At 50.4% G+C, this 16,139-nt stretch overlaps 1 protein-coding gene across 1 annotated transcript in view; it reads right to left on the bottom strand.

The window, feature by feature from the left end:
- Positions 1-16,139, bottom strand: part of LOC112119446 (butyrophilin subfamily 3 member A1-like) — a 34,418-nt gene that overhangs the window by 17,508 nt on the left and 771 nt on the right. Inside the window, exons 2-6 of the mRNA XM_024218118.2 lie at positions 8,206-8,336; positions 6,402-6,737; positions 4,236-4,517; positions 3,309-3,453; positions 44-63 (exon numbers count right to left, since the gene is read on the bottom strand). Of these exons, the coding sequence (XP_024073886.2) occupies positions 44-63; positions 3,309-3,453; positions 4,236-4,517; positions 6,402-6,737; positions 8,206-8,287 (865 nt within the window). The 5' untranslated portion in view covers positions 8,288-8,336. The remainder of the gene's footprint in view (positions 1-43; positions 64-3,308; positions 3,454-4,235; positions 4,518-6,401; positions 6,738-8,205; positions 8,337-16,139) is intronic.

The following is a 16,139-nucleotide window of genomic DNA, read 5'->3' on the forward strand; positions in this document are numbered from 1 at the left end:
GCATTTCTACTGACCAAGCATATCTTAGCAAAGGCAATGTTATTTTGTTTACCCCAGCTTTCTCTTAGCTGATCACTATTAGCTAGGCCTCTGGTCTCCAGACCAAACTCTGGACTTTGGGTCTGGAAAAGAGCTGGCATAATTCATATACCAGGTTGTTATATAATATGCACATGGATTTTAACCCTTCAATTAAGCCAATGTTCAGTTGTAAACTTTTGAAAGAACCGTAACGTTTTGTTCAGAGTTACGAACATTTCAGAGTTATGAACAACCTCCGTTCCCGAGGTGTTCTTAATTCTGAGGTTCTACTGTAACCGCGGCTGGGTCAGGATGCTGGGAAAGTCCACAAGGGGGCACTATTCCATGACACTGCGCTTGCCAAAGGGGCCTATATCTGAGGGCAGGTCTACACTACGGCTGGGATAGATGCTCTGAGATCGATCCACTGGAGGTTGATTTAACAGGTCTAGTAAAGACCCCCCAAATCGACAGCAGATCGCTCTTCAGTCGACCCCTGTACTCTACCCCCGACAAGAAGAGTAAGGTAAGTCGACGGGAGAGTTTCTCCCGTCAACCCCCCGCAGTGTAGACCCTGTGGTAACTCGACCTACGGTACGTTGACTCCAGCTATGTTATTCATGTAGCTGGAGTTGCGTCGCCTAGGTCGACTTACCGCGGTAGTGTAGACATAGCCTCAGTTCCCACATGTCTGTGCTAATTTCGATGGAAGAAATGGGGCCAGAGATTCCAAGGTGTTAGCATGACCCTGCCACTGTCCAACACGAAACAGTTCAACACAGGCCAGGGCTCTGAGGGCAGAGACCTCGGCCTGCTTAGTCCCATGGCAACGACCACCCTTAAAAATCAGTGTAACCTTTTATTAAAGAGACAGGAAAAGAAGGGAAAATGATCCAGCCTTTGAAATGTGAACTATTAAGGGAGATTTTTGTTGTAACAACATCCCTTGTCCCCTTTCCCTTTCACTGGAGAGAGTTCTGGCCGTTTGACAATCCTTCGGCTGGTATTACAGAGGGTATTAAAGTGTCCATTTGCGGGAATAGACAAAAGTTGAGCTGAGATGGGCTGAAGCTGTTGTTGCTAGAATCTGCTCCTGCTTCCTTTAAGACAAAACAAGACAAACACACTCAAGACAGGAAAGGAAAGAACAGCCGAGAGAGAAAATGCAGCTTCTGTCTCTAGCGTTAACTCGCACTCACAAACTCACTGTTGGAGAAACACAGGCCCAGCACATGGTCCCATCAGCCACTCCGAGACCTTGGGCCAGTTTAGGGCATTGCTTTTAGCTGCCTCTCTGGTCATGGGCTCACAGCAGCATTGCAAAATATACAGTCTTGGGCAACTAAGCCAGACTCTCATTAAACAGAAGGCAAAAGGAGAGGAATAGGACAGAGAAATAATAAGGAAGGAAGGAAGGAAAAGGACACACGGGGGGCCAGGTGGCAGCGAAGACCCAAGTCTCATGTCCCAGATGCTCTTCAGGATTTAGCCAAAGCCAGTGGAGGTGGTAGTGTCGTCTGGGTCAATCTGGCTGGACCGCACTGAGGATCAGGACGGTGCGGGCCCCACAGTGTAATGGTAGATCCCGGACTCCCAGGAGACGGTGGGGGTGGCAGACATGTTGGTAGGCCTGACTCCTTCCAGTCCACTCAGCTTCCACCATTGTGACTCCCCACCAAAGGCTCTTTTTCAGGACCCTAAAAGAGAATGATGGGGGGAACAGCCCCTCCCCTCATTATTTTGTCCACCAATTAAGCCAAATTTCCAACAAGCCTGTTTTGCTCCATTCCTTCCTGGTTCCATTCTCCTCTTATTTACCAGGCACGCTCTCAGCACACTCCTTGGGTGGTATTGGTTGGCCATTGTGTTTGGACTAATTCAGTCTGCCTTTAATTTTCCTGCCTTTCATAAATAATTGTATGTAGTTGGCTGAGTTGGACATCTGTTACCTTGGACAACTTAACACTGTGTGTGTGCAGTGCCCAGCATGATGGGGCCCAGATCTCAGTCACTGTGTGTGTCATAACTATAAAGGGAAGGGTAACAGCTCTCCTGTGTACAGTACTATAAAATCCCTCCTGGCCAGAGACTCCAAAATCCTTTTACCTGTAAAGGGTTAAGAAGCTCGGGTAACCTGGCTGACACCTGACCCAAAGGACCAATAAGGGGACAAGATACTTTCAAATCTTGGGGGGGGAAAGGCTTTTGTTTGTGCTCTTTGTTTTGGTTGTTGTTCGCTCTTGGGACTAAGAGGGACCAGACATCAATCCAGGCTCTCCACATCTTTCTAAACAAGCCTCTCATATTTCAAACTTGTAAGTAAACAGCCAGGCAAGGCATGTTAGTTTTTATCTTTGTTTTCTCAACTTGTAAATGTACCTTTTACTAGAGTGTTTATCTCTGTTTGCTGTATTTTGAACCTGAGGCTAGAGGGGAGTCCTCTGAGCTCTTTAAGTTTGATTACCCTGTAAAGTTATTTTCCATACTGATTTTACAGAGATGATTTTTACCTTTTTCTTTAATTAAAAGCCTTCTTTTTAAGAACCTGATTGATTTTTCCTTGTTTTTAGATCCAAGGGGGTTGGATCTGTATTCACCAGGAGTTGGTGAAAGGAAGGAGGGGGGATGGTTAATTTCTCCTTGTTTTAAGATCCAAGGGGGTTGGATCTGTATTCACCAGGAGTTGGTGGAAGGAAGGAGGGGGGATGGTTAATTTCTCCTTGTTTTAAGATCCAAGGGGTTTGGATCTGTATTCACCAGGGAATTGGTGAATGTCTCTCAAGGCTACCCAGGGAAGGGAATTAGCTTTGGGATGGTGGCAGCGGACCAGATCTAAGCTGGTAGTTAAGCTTAGAAGTCTTCATGCAGGCCCCCACATTTGTACCCTAAAGTTCAAAGTGGGGAAGCAGCCTTGACAGTGTGTCTGTGCAGCGCCCGGTGCGACGGGGCCCTGATCTCGGTCACTATGTGTCTGGGCAGCGCCCGGTACAAAGGGGCCCTGATATCTGGCACTTTGTGTCTGTGCAGCGCCCGGTGCGACGGGGTTCTGATCTCGGTCACTGTGAGTCTGTGCCGCGCCCGGCGCGATGGGGCTCTGATCTCGGTCACTGTGTGTCTGTGCAGTATCTGACATTACAGGGCCCTGATCTTGGTTGGGTCTCATAAGTGTATCTGTAATACATATAATGAAAATAATGCTAGCTGGGGGAGCAAAGCAGGTGTGTTGATTTATAACAATTGATACCCATGTAGGAATTTCCTTTCCCCTGTATCGAAGGATCCATCACTTCTTTGTGGTTAAATTGGAGGATTTCCTTTTTGCTCTTTGAACCCTCCATAAGTAGCAGGCAGGCAAGAAGAGGAGGCAAACACACACTGACAGGAACAAGAAGAGGCCAACCTTCCAAGAGGAGACTTGGGGGAAAAACTCATCTGCAAAAGGAAGAAAGAAGAGACCTCATGTTAGTCTTCTGCAACATGCAAAGGCAAATAAACAAACAAAACAATTGGACATGGGCCCTGTTTTGTCTCCTTCATGATGCATGAAAAAGCCCTCAGTGCTATTTTCTTAAAGTTGTTTATTTTCTCCCTTTTTGTTTTTAAAGCATTCAAACCTCAGAAATATTGAATTCAGGTTTTCCGCACTGGACCTCTCTTTGGAGAACCCAGGTATGTGGGCTGAGAGTTTTGGCAATTCTTGAATAATAGGGTGCCCAACAAAGAGGGGTTTTGCTTGGGCATTTGAGTCCTAGAACTAAATAATGGTGGCATTTTCAATATGGCCTAGTGAATATAATTGTATTTCATTTTTTCATTTCAGTGGCGCCTAAAAGCCCCAAGTAAGATCAGGGCCACGTCAAATTGGGCGCTGTACAGACACACAGTGACCAAGATCAGAGCCCCGTGACGCCGGGTGCTGCCCAGACGAACGGTAATCGAGATCAAGGCCCGATAGCTCTGGGTGCTGCACAAACACACATGGTGACTGAGATCGGGGCCCTATTGTGCCTGGCACTGCACAGACACACGGTGACCAAGATCAGGGCCCCATCGCGCTGGGCACTGAACAGACACATGGTGACTGAGATCAGGGCCCCGTCATGCCGGGTGCTGCACAGACACGCAGTAAAAGACAATCACTGCCCCAAAGTTCTCACAGTCTATCAGTGCCAATCTGGACCCAGGTCTGTGTCCTGGTTCCATTAGCAGCTCACCGGAGATGAGAATGGCTGAGACTTTCTCCGGGCCAGGTGAGCCGGGTCTGATGGCACAAATCAGTGTTGGGACCGACTGCTCAGTCACTACCACGGAGCTGGAGACATCAAAGAGGCCCCGGTTTCTGGAGATTTTTTCCTCCTTAGATGGGGTCAGTCTCTCCCTGTGGCCATTTCTCCAGAGCACCTTTGGCTTCGGGTACCACCCCACAGAGAGACATGTCACGTTCATCTGCTTGCCGTCATATCCACCAATATGGAGGAGGGGGTCCGAGCCGGAGCCTGGGGGAGTGAAATCAACGTGAATTCTCCCTTGATTTCATGCTATCCTCATTCCTGATCCCCTTATGGACTGCCCCGGAGAGTGGGGTTCTGAGAGCTGGGGAGAGCTGATGGCTGGGCACTGGAGCTGAGACATTGACACTGAAAATAGGGGGCACATATCTGCCATTGCAGGGCATCCTCTATGGAAGGAGGCTCTGTCGGGCTGTCACAACCCAGTGGCCCCCTCCCCTTAGGGAGTCCCCTGGGAAAGTAGATCAGCACTGTATATTGCTAATGCTGTTGCAAGCATCGCAAAGCATTTTGGGGAGGGTTAAAGGTGTGTGAGTGGAGAGTGGAAGTTTCCTTTGTAGGTTACAAGAGGTTGAGAAGTGGGGAAGAAGAAGAAAAGACCAGAGAAAAAGTTAACTCAACACTGCAGCTAGTAAGCTCAGTCCGAAGATAAGACGCTGGCCCTGGCCCAAGGTCATGGGCTAGACGAGAAATCTACAGATGCCCAGCCGTGAGAGGACGAGAACTAAGTTGAGCAGAGCTGCAGAAATAGCAGCGAGAACAGGGAGAGAGAATGAGATGCAGAGCTGCAGAGATAGCAGCGAGAACAGTGAGAGAGAATGAGATGCAGAGCTGCAGAAATAGCAGCGAGAACAGTGAGAGCGAATGAGATGCAGAGCTGCAGAGATAGCAGTAAGAACAGTAAGAGCGAATGAGGCGGTGACGGTGAAGGCCAACAGGAGGGAAAACAAAGTCTCCAGAGCCAGTGTTTTGGGCAGCCAAGAAGGCCACAGAAAGCCGGTTTGGACTGGCACAAAGACTTATGAGGAGAGACTGAGGGAACTGGGACTGTTTAGTCTGCAGAAGAGAAGAATGAGGGGGGATTTGATAGCTGCTTTCAACTACCTGAAAGGGGGTTCCAAGGAGGATGGTTCTAGACTGTTCTCAGTGGTACCAGATGACAGAACAACGAGTAATGGTCTCAAGTTGCAGTGGGGGAGGTTTAGGTTGGATATTAGGAAACACTATTTCACTAGGAGGGTGGTGAAGCACTGGAATGGGTTACCTAGGAAGGTGGTGGAATGTCCTTCCTTAGAGGTTTTAAAGGTCAGGCTTGACAAAGCCCTGGCTGGGATGATTTAGTTGGGAATTGGTCCTGCTTTGAGCAGGGGGTTGGACTAGATGACCTCCTGAGGTCCCTTCCAACCCTGATATTCTATGATTCTATGATTCTATGAAAGAGCCCCAGGAACGGAGGTCGCGGAATGGAACACCACCGAGGAGCCAGGACTTAAAACCCTCCTGAGAGCTGGAGCAATTTGGAGAGCAAAGCAGATCCTTGGACGGCCTGGGCCCAGGACAGCACTCCCGTCCACCTCTCCCCCACCCTTCTTCTGACGTTACACCCAGACTTGGCCTGTCTGGGTCGTGCGTGTGTGGGCATGAAAGTGGGTTACGGCTTGAGGCATTAATGCTTTCTTTCTTCCCCTGAGTGACGTGGGAGCGTTCCCAGCACTCTCTGCTGTTATTTTATTATTTTATTAATAAAGCTTTAAAATTTAGACACTTGGTGTGCCTCATCATCTCCTCCCCAAAAAGATCCTGTGGCCCCAGCCTGATCAACTGTGGCCCCGGTCAGATTGGTAACAAAAATCTGTCACAGGGCTCCTGGGGAGCCCACATGCTCGGGGTCTTTATATGCAGTCTGGGCGTCTCTGCCCCACAGGCTCTGCTTTGGCTCAGCCAGCTGGGCTGGACGGAGGAGTCACTGGGGGAGATTTTCTGGTCTGTGACTGCAGCAGGCTTTATGGGATGGTCCCCCCCAGGCCATCCCTCCCTGCCCCAGAGCCGCGCAGGCTGAATCCGGCCTCTCCCCACCCCAGGATCACTCACTCGTCACACGGAGCTCCAGTGTGGCGTTGCCAACGGTGTTGTTGGACTGGAAGTCACAGAGGTAGCGCCCTTCATCCCGCAGGGTGAGGTTCCAGATCCGCAGGGCCAGGCTGCCTCTCTGGATCCCATCCCGCAGGAGCTCCGTCCTGCCCCGGTACCTCTCACCCTGCACCTCGCTCCCGTCCGGAAGGTACACATGGACGTCCTGGCCTAGCCGGCTCCATTTCACCTGCATGGCCTGGGCGCTGAGCGCGGGGGAGAGGTGGCAGGGCAGCAGCACGGTGCCCCCCAGTGGGGCGAAGAGGGGGCCGGCGGGAACCAGCACCTGGAAATTCACTGGGGAAAGGGGCAGAGAGACAAGCCTGGGGTCAGAGGGGAGTGGTGGGAAGCAGCTTCGCCTCTCACACAGCCCAGCCCCCAGCCCCACCACCCAGCCCGGAGACCCCAGCGGATCCTGGAGAGAGGGGCTCAGAGAGAGCTGTGAGCGGGGGTGGGGGAGGGAAGGGTGGAGGCATGTGTATAGGGATGGATGAATGGGGGAGATGGATGGAAGAGGTATATATTGATGGATTGGGGAGAGGACAGATGTATGGAGGAGGAGTGTATATGGAGAAGGATGGAGGGGTGTATATAGAGAAGTATGGAGGGGTGTGGGGATAAATGATGGATGGATGGATGCATGGAGGAGCGTGTGTATGGGGAGGCCTGGATGTAATGAATGGATGGAGGGGTGTGTATCGGGATGGAGGGAAGGATGTGGGAGGTTGGATGGAAGAAAGGATGGGATAGATGGAGGGGTGTATATGGGAATGGATGGATGGATGGATGGATGTGGGGGATGGATGGATGAAGGAGTGTTTATTGGGATGGATGGATGGATAGATGGATGGATGGGGTGGGGTGGGGATGGATGGAGGGGTGTGTATGGGGTGTATGTGGGGATGGATGTGGGGGGATGGATGGAGGGGTGTGTATGGGGATGGTTATGGGGGGATGGATGGAGGGGTGTGTATGGGGATGGATGTGGGGGGATGGATAGAGGGGTGTGTATGGGGATGGATGTGGGGGGATGGATGGGAGGGGATAGATGTGGGGGGATGGACAGTGACTCCATTTGTCACACGTTACTGTGTGTATGAGTGAGGGCTAGATCCTGCGCTCTCACCCCCGAGCCCAGTGCATTACCAGGGCAGTCACCCCAGACTGTTTCCGCCATACGTGAGAGCCGGCTGGGGCCCCATGACCACCCAGCACCATTAAGGACAGAGCCTCTGTCACGAAGTGTGCAGGGAGACAAGGCCCTGCACCCCCAGCTTCCTGCGATTCACCATGACTCTCAGCCAGCCAGTAAAGCAGAAGGTTTATTTAGATGACAGGAACACGGTCCAAGACAGGTCTTGCAGGTACAGACAACAGGGGCCCCTTAGTTTGGTCCAGCTAGGGGCCCCAAGGACACCACAGCCCCGTTGCGGGGGGGGGGGTGTCAGAGTCCCGTCTGGGCTCCCCTCCATTTCACCAGCCAGCTCCAAAAACCTCACTCCCTCCAGCGTCTCTCACTCAGCCTCTTCCCAGCTCCTCCCCCAGCCTTTGTCCAGTTTCCCGGGCAGAGGTGTCATCTGGCCTCCAACCCCCTTCCTGGGTTCTCATGTTACGTGCTCAGGTATCCTCCCTCAAGGCCAGTATCCCATCCCCCAATGCAGACTGTCCCAGCCAAACTCCCCTGCAACCTTCCCCGGCCAACACTCCCCACTCAGCATTTAAAGACCACATTAAGAACAGTCCCAGTTTGTCACAGCCTCCTTACTGGCCACTGCAGCCTGAACGTGCAGGAGGAGGACGGCTGAGAGCAGGGCAGCGCTGGAGTGTGGGCGACAGGCTCCCAGCATCTGGCAGGGCGGCTCTTCCTGGCCTCAGGGCTGGACAGGAGCTGATGAACTATGGGGAAGCCAAGGAGACAAGGGATGAGAAGGGAAATAGCTGCTTACCCGACGACTCCCTCCCTTCACCCACGGGTGGAGTAGGAGCACCTGGGGACTGAGCCCTTGTGGAGAAAGACCCAGGAGGTGCAGATGCTGGGTTTGTAAGTCTTCTGGTGGGACCCATGGATGAGGGGCAGAGCCCCCACTGGGGTGGATGGGGCAGAGCCCCTATGCTTGGGTGTTTGGGTGGGTGAAACCCCCCAGGTTGCGTAAAAAATTGAAAATAATCTAATTAAAAGCATTGTTTTTAACCACCAACATGTAATATTGTCGGTAAACCCACTATCCGAAGTGGACAGCTCATGCCAAGGTGGGCAGCTGTTTATAATTTTCTACCAACATGGAAATTCCATCTGAGACTTTTTTAACCAAAAAATTTTCTTCAAAATATTATTTTTTCCTCCTGCAAAAACATGTGTTTCAGAAATCAAATCTGGTCCGATGCTTCTCTAGACACCACCCCATTAAGAACAAAGCAACACATCAATGTTTGGAAAAGCCACACACTTCTTGGAAGATCTCTCTTAGCAGATCAGAGATCAGCAATTTTTACTGGAGCAAATGCAGGACTCTTGAGTCCCGTTTATTGACACAGAGCCCATGATTTCAATTGGGAATGCCAGCTCCCCAAGCACCCTATAGCAGTGTAGAAATGCTGAAATTCTGGAAGAGAGCCAAGAAAAAAATTCGCTTGGGATGTTTCTCCATGTTTAGACACTGAAATAATTTTCCCTTTATGGTTGGGAGTTTGGGTTGTTTTTTAAGTTATTTCTATTAACTCCCCTGCTATCTACTGTTTGCGGTGTTGCTGGAGTTGTGTCGGTCCCAGGATATCAGAGAGACAAGGTGGGTGAGATAATATCTTTTATTGGACCAACTTCTGCTGATGAAAGAGACAACAGAGACAAGTTTTGCTCGTCTCTTTCACCAACAGAAGTTGCTCCAATAAAAGATATTATCTCACCCACCTTGCATGTCTGTTATCTACTGGCAGTCTGGGAACATTTCCTCCAAAGAAACAGACCTTTTCCCTCCCTGTTTGCATGGAAAAAGTGACAGTGCATGAAGTGAAATGGCATGCCAGTTCAGAAACGTTTGGCCTGCTAGCAGCAGGTGTTACAGCTGCCGGCTGGCTGTGCTAAAGGAATACCTTACAGATGTTTCTAAGCAATCAAATTCTCAAGGCAAGCCGTGAAACAGGATCCTGGACTTCAAGGTCGCTCATTCCCCTAAGCAAAGAGGGTGCAGTGGAAATTATTTTCTCTTTAGCAAGTGAAAATTAAACCGTCTGGGCTCGGATGAACACCGTGTTATTTCCATTTGTGCAAGCACAGCTTTCCCCTTATAAACGCATGCTAAGAGTGGTATTGTATTTAAAGCCGACAGATGCCAACACCAATGGCTGTAGACAGGGCCAGCCTTAGGGAAAATGGCACCCTGGGCAAACTTGCATTTTGGTGCTCCTGGCTCCCATCGGCATGGTGCCCCCCCATTGCCCCTGGTCCCCCATGGGCTCCCCAGGCTCCCCACCCTCCCTTCCCCCAACCCCTGTAATGTGCCACCTTCACCCCAATCCCTGCACTTTCCTTCTGCGCCCCTAATCCCTGCACTGTGCATGCTCCCCTCACCCCGACCCCTGCATTCCTCACCTGTTTCCCTAACCCCTGCACTGTGCCCTCTTCACCCCAACCCCTGCACCTCTATCTTGTGCCCCTAACCCCTGCACTCCTACCTCCTGCACCCCTAACCCCTGCATCCCCCTCCTGCACCCATGTGGGGAAACTGACCCACCTGGATGCACAAAGCAGCTGGCATTGCTGCTCGCTCCCCCACGGGACGGCTGCTCCTCTGCCCCAGGCACCCCCTGGGCTGCATAAGGAGAGGGCAGGAGAGCAGCAGCTGCTGATGTAGTAGTAGGATTTTATGTTTGTATTTTATATCATTTAGAATGAAGGATAAAGAATAATAATATAGTATGTATTAAATGTATTGGTGTATGATTTGATCATATTCTGCCAGCCACCCTTTTTGAATAGCAGAAAGGAATGGCCTAATGGGCCATCAGCCAGAATCTGTGTCTGGACTGATTTCAAGGCAGTAACAGATCCTTTGAGGGTCACCAATTTGTTGTAGGTTTAGCATTTTAAAATAAGTAAAGGAATGCCATGATCATTCCTTTTTTTTTGTTTTTTTTGGGGTTTTTTTGTTTTTTTTTGGCATTGCAATTTGATGTTCCTGTTCAAAATGTTCTGCGTACATTAATTTTGTTTTGTGTGTGAATGAGGAATGTGTGGGTTAAGAGATAAGTGTGAAGGCCGTTGCTGAACCGGATGGTCTAGGGAGGAGCCGGAGACAGACGCAAGGGCACCAGGAGGCTGCAACACGCCCCTATTGAAGCATCGCAGAGCAGATTGACGACTCTAAAGATGAGACAGGCACCTATCAATGGGGACAAGATAGCTGTGATCAAAACCAGCATGGAATAACTCCCTGAGGAACATGATGTAAAGAATGAGAAGGACAATTTAAGAAAACAAGCACTCGTCAAACAACAATTGATTACAGCATGACGGTGCAAAACTCATTGGTCCCAATGAATGAAAATCACTATATAAACAGGGTGCCTTGCCATGAAACTTTGGGTTCATCCTGCCAAGACTCCCTAGAGCATCATGTCGCGACAGACGGAACCCAGCTCCTCCCCACTTGTGATCAACCTAGCTGGCCACTAGCTTGATCCGGACTCTGGACTGGTAACTATCACATCGACTGGCGGGACAGTGTGTGTGTGTGTGGTGTGATTGAATGCATATGCTAATTGTTGTATCTTCAATAAATGCGGTGTATTGCCTTTTCCCCTGAAAAAGATCCCGTGTGCTTCCTATAAGCATAACATTTTTGGTGGAGAATTGCAAAAGGGGGAAGACATGCACTGTGATTGTTGAAAATACTGCTAAATATTGCTAAAAGGTTATACCATTCGTATAAAGTGATGGATCATTCAGGTATGCACACCCCCGGTCGTAGAGGTGCCGGGCAATAGGGGGAGGATTAGAGTCCTCACTCCAACCCGTCAGTCGGGGAAAACTATACAGATAAGATATATACAAACTGTCCAGGTATATACACCCCCGGTTGTAGAGGTGCTGGGCCATAAGGGGGAGGATTAGAGTCCTCGCTCCTACCCGTCTGTCAGGGAAAAATTGTATAGGTGAATATACCCTCAGTCATAGCAGGATCAAGCCCAAAAGGTAGGGGGCTTAGCGTTCCCCCTCCTGCTCTGTCAGGTAGAGCTTTTAGTGGGTATAGACATTTGTGTTGTGTAAGTCCCAGCACCAGCCTGGGCACAGAAGTGTTATAAAGGTAAAAGAGATTTATAAAGAAATATGTTTAGGCGAAAGGAGTCCCCTAAGGACAAAGCTCAAGAAGAGCAGAAAAAATTACCATTCCTACAGGAAATCACTCCTTTTAAGACAATTTTGTAAAAGTTTGGGCACAGCCCATGGACTGAACAAGCATTAGCCGATGTTCATACTATAGCTGATTTGGAAGATAGATTGGCAAAATATCTGTTGGTCTATAGGCCATCGACCCCGAATAAAAGAGACTCGGCTGCAATCTGGCTATTGTGGGAAGCATGCAATGAGGCATTCCTTCGCTTGGCTAGCCACCAGGAGGAGAATGCTGCACTGCATGAGAAACTTGATGTATCTGAAGGAGAAACTGATAAATGGAAAATACTGGCCACTGGAGTTCAAAGCCAGTTAGACATTCTCAAAGATACCCTAAGAGAAGTTAAAATAGAAGAGAGGGGATTATCTGAACGAATGGAGGAAAAAGATAAAATACAAAAAGAGAATCAGGTTTTACAGGGAATGATAAAGAAATTAACATTAGAACAAGGTAGAGCCCCTGCCAATCACAACCACTGTGAATCTATTATTAAGCATCTTAAAACAAAATTGGGGTTTGCTACCCGCCAAGTAGCAGCTGTGATGACAAGAGAATGGGGCCAAGCCCAAGATAGTGAGGTCCCCGAATGGGAGGGAAAATGGGACCCTAGTGAAGCTTGGAATGGAGATATATGGGATGAGCCCCAGGGATTGAAACCTATCGAACAAAACCCTATCGCAGCCATACGACGAACTACAGTCACAACACCTGCAGAGGGAGGGGGAAGTACAACTGTCACCACTGTCCCTGTATCAGCCGCCGACTTAAAAGCCATGGCTGATAGTTTGGGACCCCTAAAAAAGGACAATTTCTCCAGATGGTGTTGTAATGCGTTTTTGCTCACTATAAGGGAAGAGCTGAACACCACTGAAGTCCGCCGCTTGATGGGCATCTGTGCGGCTTCAGAGATTCGGAGGGCCCTAGATAGGATTAGAGTTGACGAGAACAATAGCATATTGACTCTAATGGGACATTTTGGAGAGCAAATAGGCAGGCGCAATTTTATAGTACAAGCTGTAGCCACAACCCAAGAGCCCAATGAAAACCCCGATAATTATTTAACCCGATGGGGCCTGATGCAGATAATGGCCGGCTTAACACCGTGGGGCAACACCACAGCACTGGATACAGCGGCATTCAGTGTACAATCCTTAAGAGACTGTGCTGCTTCCCTAACCCCCTACTACTCCGGGAGACTTGGAATTTGGCAAGAGGGTCACCACCTCACACCACCGGGGACAAAACGGCTCCTAGACCCACATCCGATGCATCGGTCTGTAGCAGGAACTCCTTGGAGAAATCGGGGCTGTACAAGACGGGTCCTTCAGGGCTTGAAAAGCCTCCTCACAAGCTTTGTTTCACTGGATCGTGTTTGGGCTGCCGTTCTTGAGCAGATAAGTGAGAGGGACCACAATGGTTGAGAAAACCAGAATAAATCGGCAGTAGTACCAAGCTACTCCTAAAAACTGGTGTACCTGTTTCCTCAAGGAAGCGGCATGGCACGTCCGGAGGGCCTGGACCTTATTGACCAAGGGTCGCACCGTACCTTTTCCTAAAGTGTACCTGAGGCAGGTTGTTTCATCCTTGCTCAAGTGACATTCAGCAGGATTTGCTGTCAGGCCAGCCTCCTGGAGGGATTGTAACATGGCTGTCACATGCTTTAGGTGGTCCTGCCAGTTTTGACTGTAGATACCTGTGACGTCGTCTAGGTATGCGGCAGCATATTGGCTATGGGATTGGAAGATCCAGTCCGCTAGCCGCTGGAATGTTTCCGGAGCCCCATGCAACCCAAAGGGCATTGTCCGGAACTGAAAGGGGATGGAAAAAGCTGTCTTTTCCCTGGATTCTGTGACGGGGTTCTGCCAATATCCCTTTGTCAGATCGAGAGTAGTGATGTACTCCGCTTCCCCTTGCTGGTCGAGAAGTTGATCAACACATAGCATCAGGTATGCATCAAATTTTGAGACTGCATTGACCTTCTGGAAATTGATACATGACCAGGTGGTCCCATCAGTCCTGAGGAGCAACATTACGGGGCTTTTCCAGTTGCTGCATGATTCTTTGATTACTCCCAGTTTTAGCACTGATTGGAGTTCTTGCTTCATGGTTTCCCTCAACTTTGGGGGAAATGGTCGAGGGTTTTCTCTGACTTTAAGCCCCGGTTCTGACTGACTGTTATGGGTTATTAAATGGGTTCATCCAGGGTAGGTAGAAAACATGGAAGAGAAAGTGGTGATCACCTGTGGAGCCTGGCTTCTCTGGTTTGGGGTGAGGGTGTTTCCAGTCTTGACCATCCCTGGCTCCGAGTCTTCGACAACCTGCAAGCCTAATAGGGGTTCAGGTGTGTAGGGGGCTATTGGTGTTCAGGTGCGTAGGGGCCTATTAGTAGACTTTCTTGGGCTTTCCATGGTTTTAAAAGATTCACGTGGTAGATTTGTTGTGTCTGTCACTTGTCTGGTTGTTGGATTTCATAACTCACCTGCTCCACTGAGCGTACCACCTTATAGGGCCCTTGCCAGCGGGCTGGGAGTTTTGATTCGGAGCTGGGTAATAACAAGAGAACATGATTGCTGGGTTGGAACTCCCGGAGGTCAGCCCTTTAATGATAGGTAAGGTTAAGGTTTTGTCATGGGTATTTTTAGTAAAAGTCAGGGACAGGTCACTGGCAATAAACAAAAATTCACAGAAGCCCACGACCTGTCCCTGACTTTTACTAAAAATACTGGGAGGGGACTATCAGGGGCGCTGGCCGCTGCTCCAGCCCGGCCATTGCTGCTGCAGGGGGGGCTGCTCCAGCCCCGGCCGCTGCTCCAGCCCCCGGCCACTGCTCCAGCCTGGACCCACCCAGCCCTGGGGGGCTGACATAGCCCCAGCTGCAGCTCCAGCCTAGTTCCTACGGCTGCTCCAGCCCTGTACTCATCTCCAGCTACTGCTCTAGTCCCGGCCCTAGCCACTGCTCCAGCCCTGGTAGCTGATTGCTGGGCACTGCTTCAGCCCTGGCCTCTGCCCCAGCCCTGGTGGCTGACTGCCGGCCACTGCTCCAGCCCCACTACTACTCCTGCAACTGGACCAGGCAGGGGGCTGAAGCCAAAGAAATTGCGGAGGTCCATTAAAGTCACAGAATCCCATGATCTCCATGACAAAATAATATCCTTAATTATAGGCTGCATCCTGGGTGCTCTGGGTGTGTAGACGGTTCTCCCTGGCAAATGAGCCCAGGGTGTCAAGCTTCTCCCATAGGGCCAAGACGTATTATGACGTTACTGGCCCGAGATGGTTGTTCTTCCCACATTTCTTGAATGCTGGGATCCCATACTAACGCGGGGCATGTATCTCTCTGGAGGCTGCTCCATGGAATGGGATAATAGCCTGCTATTGCCACCACCTGGTGGAGCTACACCGTCAGCTCCAGTGCAAAGGGCTTCTGCTCTGAAGGCCTGGGGTTCAAACCCCCAGTCAGCTGAAGCCGTGATGGGTGTCTCTGGATGGGCAGCAGGTGTGGTGGGACTGAGGAGTGGGTGTTTCAAAGAAGCCGCAGGGCATTAGGCGTCATGTGTTCCTAACTCTCCCTGTCACCTTTGAAACTCCCCGCCTCTCATCACTCCCTTGGATTGGGTCAGCGCCAACATTTCCAAGTTGCCCTGGACCCCACAAATCTGCTGGGCGTGGCTGGATTTCAGGCCACGGGCTTTAACCCTAGGGAGTAAGAGTGTGCATTGGTGGGCGTGGCCAGTGGGCTTGCAGGACACAGCCAGTGGGCGTGGGGCCGAGGCACATGGCACCCACCAGACTCAGATGGGACAACTCCTGGTTGAGGCATCCGCTGGGGGTTAACCCTTTCTTTCCTGCTTGCAATGCAGCGCCCCATTCCAATCATGGCCTAAGTCGCCCATGAGTACTGCCCAAACAGCTGGCGCCAGAAAATTGCAGTGGGTGGGTGGGTGTCATCACACTACACCTCTCCTGGGGGCAGCTCACCCAGCACTGTGGGGCCCTTACATCGCAGGCGAGGCCAGCCATGGGGCTAGATGGAGCAAGATCTGGTGCACTCTGTGAATCCACCTATGCCTTGGGCTAGCGAGGAAGGACTGGCACGAATATTGGCGAACACACTGGCCCCTGTCTGAGTGTCCTGATCCTCACACAGACGGGGGGACATGTGGGAGCAGCAGCCACCCCTGCCCCAAATGCACACACATGTGGAAATTAACATGCCCTAGGTGACAAGATGACTGATGGTGGCTAGAGAATGAAAGGGGGATAGATAGATAGATAGATAGATAGATAGATAGATAGATAGATAGAT

The sequence above is a fragment of the Terrapene carolina genome, unplaced genomic scaffold (genome assembly GCF_002925995.2).
Source record: "Terrapene carolina triunguis isolate 2854851 unplaced genomic scaffold, T_m_triunguis-2.0 Scaffold421, whole genome shotgun sequence".
NCBI classification, from domain to species: domain Eukaryota; kingdom Metazoa; phylum Chordata; order Testudines; family Emydidae; genus Terrapene; species Terrapene triunguis.